Source organism: Penaeus monodon, chromosome 14 (assembly GCF_015228065.2).
Source record: "Penaeus monodon isolate SGIC_2016 chromosome 14, NSTDA_Pmon_1, whole genome shotgun sequence".
NCBI lineage: Eukaryota > Metazoa > Arthropoda > Malacostraca > Decapoda > Penaeidae > Penaeus > Penaeus monodon.
Window position 1 is genome coordinate 25555421 of NC_051399.1, and position 5000 is coordinate 25560420.

Consider the following 5000-nt stretch of genomic DNA (forward strand, 5'->3'; position numbering starts at 1 on the left):
CTCGAACAAGTGGTATGGCAAAGTGACCGATTATCTGGCAGAGTAAGACCAGGTGAGGCATACCTACGCGCATGCGCATTACAATAAGGGGGTACGAGGAAAACTTACTTTCAACAAAGAAAATAAACATTTAAATATACATCCTTAATATGTATAAATTTTCGCAATATTTTAGTAGTACTTAAAAATCGGATTAACAAGGTCTTCATTACCCAATATCACAACAGTAAACAATCTAATTTATACATCAAGGTAAATATGTTATTGAATACCTTTACAATACCCCATAACCAAGCATAAAATCTAATGATTTTATGTCATTTACATAACATTTACTTAACACAGCGGCTCAGAACGTCCGCACCTACATTTTCTTTACCTTTTTAGTATTGTATTCTATATGAATAACCTGTAATGCTAGACCCCATCTCATTAATTTTCCATTTGAATTTCTCATGTTCTGAGATAAATTAAGGGCTGTTGGTCAGTTTCAAGTACAACTCCTTACCATAGATGTAAGTTTTAATTTGTTGATAGCCCAAACGATTGACAAACATTCCTTTTCAATAGTTGCAAAATTCTTTTCCCTATCAAGTAGCTTTCGGCTAGCATAAACTATAGGCATCTTTGTTCCATTATGTTCCTGAAGCAAAACCGCCCCAATGCCATTCTCGGAAGCATCACACCGTAAGAAAAAGGTCTTCGAATAGTCAGGAAGACACAGGATTGGTTATCCGAGATTTTGGATTTAACTCAAGAAACTAGAAACTTGTTCATTGTTCCAATTCAGTTTATTACTTGAATTCTTCTTCAGTAGCTCATTCATAGGAGCACTAATGTAGCAAATTTTGGTATGAATTTTCTATAGTATGAAATTGTTCCAATAAAGATCTTAGTTCCTTTTTGGTATCTGGCAAAGGCATTAACTCAATAGCTTTAATTCTGTCTTCAGGTGGTTTAATAACATTCTCTCCAAGAACAACCCCAAGATAATTCATTTTATTATACCCAAAGAAGCACTTACTTATACCAGCCGTTAAGCCATGCAATCGTAATTTATTCAGCAAACACCTCAGATCCTGCAAATGATCAAACCAATTAGAATTGTGTATTACAATGTTATCAAAGTAACAATTTGTATTTCTCAAACCAAAAATCACTTTTCTCATCAGTCTGACAAACGTTGCACATGCGGTTTTGAGTCCAAATGGCATCATTACAAATTGCATAAGTCCTCTGTTGGTGGAAAATGCAGTATATTTCTTAGATTCTAAAGATAGAGGAATCTGCAGTAGCCTAATTTAAGGTCTATCTCGGTGAAATATTTATCTTTTACAAAGTTACCCAGGGCTTCATCAGTTGTGGGCATGGGTTCACAATCAAAAATTGTAATGTCATTCAGCTCCTGAAGTCGATACAGAACCTATAAGTTTGATCGCGTTTTCTTACGAGAACGACCGGTGAACAATAAGGTGTACAGATGGCTCTATTATGCCAAACTCAAGCATCTTGTCAACTTCCATGTTGAAAACATCAATCAGATTATAAGGTATAGGATAAGGTTTCTTACAAACGGGGTTAGTGGTCTCAAGCTTGATTACGTGTTCTATAGACTTTGTATGACCTGGCTTGTCAGTGAAAACATCAGGGTATGCAGAAATAAGAACATTTATGTCGTCCTTTTGTTGGGCACTCAGATCACCTACATTTAAGATTCGCTATTTGTTAATTCCAGATACATAGTTTCATTTATATTATCACAATCATTTTCATCCACAACGCATACATTAATAACTTTGTTCATAGGTGTTTCATCGCGACGGAAGTATCGCTTCAGCATATTTATGTGAAAAAGCTTATTCTTTCCACGCATTTTGATGGTATAATCTACTCCTTATTTTTCACGCTTATGACTGGATAAGGCCCTTTCCCATTGCATAATCATCTTATTGTGATCAGTAGGCAAGAGTACAAGCCCCTCGTCATTCACCTTTAACCTGCGATTTCTAGATTTAAGGTCATAATAGCTTTTATAAGTCTTGCTGCTTATCTCGGCTTGGGAAACGGCCAGTTTTGCAGTTTCCTCTAATCTGGATCTTAATTCGGTTACATATTGATAAGTAGACTTTACTTCCTTATCGATCTCGTCATTAGACCAAAGTTCATGCAAAATAGTAAGCGGACCTCTGATTGGTCTTCCATAAAGGAGTTCAAATGGAGAAAACTTCAGCGAATCGTTCGGGATTTCCCTGTAAGCGAAAAGAACGGCGGGAAGATATCTATCCCAGTCTCGTGGATGGTCAGAGCACAGCTTCTTAATCATTGCTTTCAATACTCCATTCAGACGTTCAACCGCGCCATTGCAACTCGCATGATACGGGGTTGTGTACAGAGCTTTAACTGACAGCAGTCTATGAATCTCGGCCATTAGGTCTGATCGAAACTGAGTTCCGCGATCCGACAAGATTCTTTAGGGATGCCAACCCGAAGAAAATCTCAACTAAGCTTTCTGCGATAGTCACGGTGTCTATGTTCTTTAGACAAACTGCTTCGGGGAAACGCGTAGCATAATCTATCATAGTCAGGATGTATCTGTGTCCGCGGTCGGAGCAAGGTGATATCGGACCGACAAGGTCAATAGCGACACGTGAAAATGGCTCGGAAATGACGGGAATAGTTTTCATCGGCACCCTCTTAACGCTGCCTTTGTGCGAAACTTTCTGGCAGATGTGACACGATCTGCAATAACGCTTGATATCTGCTCCTGCTCCAGGCCAGAAGAACTTAAGGAATATCTTATGGCTAGTTTTCCTGTGTGAAAAGTGGCCAGCTGTTAAAGAATCATGAGCAAGATTTAATATTTTACTTTTATAAATCTCAGGAACAATCAGTTGCTTTCTACCCTTTTCATGATCGAATTTACTTCTAAGCAAATTCTATAGATTAACCCATTAATTATTTCATATTTCACTGCCCTATTCTTAACATTGTCTATTTTCCCTGTCTTTACCTTTTCCCTAATTGACTTTAATGTAGGGCATGTATTCTGAGCATTAATGACGTCACGTTTACCGATATCAAGTTGCGACACTGCGGGACACTTCAGAGGCTTACGTTCTTCAGATTGTTCCGTCATTGCACGAGTCTCCACCCTCATAACAGTCGCAAGCAATGTAGAACGGACATCATTACGTACCTTAGGCAAATGATTCGGAGAGTTAGAAGGGGGGGGAGCGAGGATCTTCCGACGATTCGAAAGGATCAAGATCAAGATTGGCAGGTTTGGAGTCAGGCGGGATTTTAACACCTGGAACGAGTCCAATTAATATGTCTGCAAATTTTATAGGCGCTGCTATGGCATTAACCCAGCCGGTAAAGAACTTTGACTTAATAAAACACCTTATCTGAGGAAAATAATTAGAAATTCCCAAGTAATCATACACCTTCACGAGTTTCCCATATTTGTAATTTGATGGCACGAGACTGTCCTTCACAACAATTGTAGAGCAACCAGAATCCAACATTACTTCAGCTCGTTTATTGAAAACACACCCATTATCATCAATTATACACCTGTTTGGTTTAAGTTCCGACTCAAAAACAAAGTTAACTTTGCTAGTGCTTATTTTCTTATAATTTCTAGGATTTTCAGGACATTGAGGCCTAATGTGACCAGCCTTACCACATCCATGGCAAATTAGTTCACTATCCTTCGTTACATTAGTCTTACTTTGCTGAGAAATCCTCTGCGATCGACCGCGAAAGTTATGCGCACTCCTGTATCGTTCCGCAGCCTCTGCCATTTCGGTAGCACTATTATAATGATGTTCTTTTAAGAAAAACCCCTTAAATCAGCACTGCAATTATTAAGAAGCTGTTCTCTTGACCAAGAAGTCGAAAAGTGAATTATAATCCTTATCAATATCACTCAAGGAAATCCATCTGTCTAAGTACTGCTCCATTCGAACTACCATTTGAATGTAAGATTCTTTCTCCCCACATTTACTCTCCCTGAACAAACGTCTGTACCTATCGGCATCCACCGAGTAAGCTCTGAGTAAAGCTTCTTTCAACTTCTCGTAGTCTTTCACCGTCTCGTCAGGTGAAAGTATACGTATCATTATACGTATACTTTCAACGCATGGCCTCTCAAAACTGATCCTAAATACACGTGATAATCTTGTTTATCCCATTTATGTAGAGCAGCTAACCGCTCAAATCTTTGCAAATAGCTATCTATCTCATCTTGGCCATCGTGAAAAGTAGGCAATCGGAAATTATCATACATTTGAAGAGATGTACTCTTACTTTCGGCATTAGAACATGATAACTGGGCCATAGCCAGTTCGTGAGAGCGGCGCTTATCGGCCTCTTCTAATTCTAATTCTAACTTTTTTATCTCTCGTTCAGAAGCTCGCTCCTCGCGTTCGTCTCTTGCTTGTTCATGTTCTAATAATCTTTCAATAACTTCAGGATTCAAACCGAAAGCCTGAGCTTCTCTCAAAATATCAGTTACTGACTTCATGTTCAGTTTCGAACAAACAAAAAGTGAGTAACCGAAGTTAACATATAATGAGCGTAATTAATAAAATACCACAAATAACTAGGAGAACATCTCCCAACGTGACATCCACAGCACAATACAAGGCTGATAATCACAGTTACGAGGCACGAGTATTTAGCAGTCACTCGACCCTTACACGCAACTAAGTACGGGAAGCGAATACGACTTCCAAACATCGAAACTATAGGAGACACAGCGAAAACAATTTTCTCATTTACACACGAGAAAATACACTGTCACTATAGTTAACGATAAACATCACTTGCCTCACCTGCACCTCCCTTCTGCGCATGCCCGTGGTTTACAAGCACTCACCAGTATCATCACCACGACAAAGTCGTTTCCTTAAAAGATATACAATGTATTAGACTTAGATAAGAAACCCCTTTTAATGAAGCGAACATATAACCAGGAATGTAACAGTCAATGACGACAC

At 38.7% G+C, this 5000-nt stretch overlaps 1 protein-coding gene across 1 annotated transcript; it reads right to left on the minus strand.

Annotated features, from left to right (window-relative positions):
• Window positions 1–2788: 2788 nt before the first annotated feature.
• LOC119581014 lies at window positions 2789–4998 on the minus strand. The gene is made up of 2 exons (XM_037929281.1): window positions 4836–4998; window positions 2789–3307 (listed from the first exon to the last, which is right to left on the minus strand). Exons 1-2 carry the CDS (start codon window positions 4854–4856, stop codon window positions 2888–2890), a joined length of 441 nt encoding a protein of 146 aa, XP_037785209.1. The 5' UTR covers window positions 4857–4998; the 3' UTR covers window positions 2789–2887.
• Window positions 4999–5000: the final 2 nt, after the last annotated feature.

What these genes read in the sequence shown, in the direction of transcription:
- LOC119581014 (XM_037929281.1), bottom strand. Translation starts at nt 4,856, where the DNA reads ATGCGCAGAAGGGAGGTGCAG. An exon ending in TGCGCAGAAGGGAGGTGCAG is followed by an intron (nt 3,308 to 4,835) that starts GTGAGGCAAGTG and finishes GACTCGTTCCAG; the next exon opens with GTGTTAAAATCCCGCCTGAC.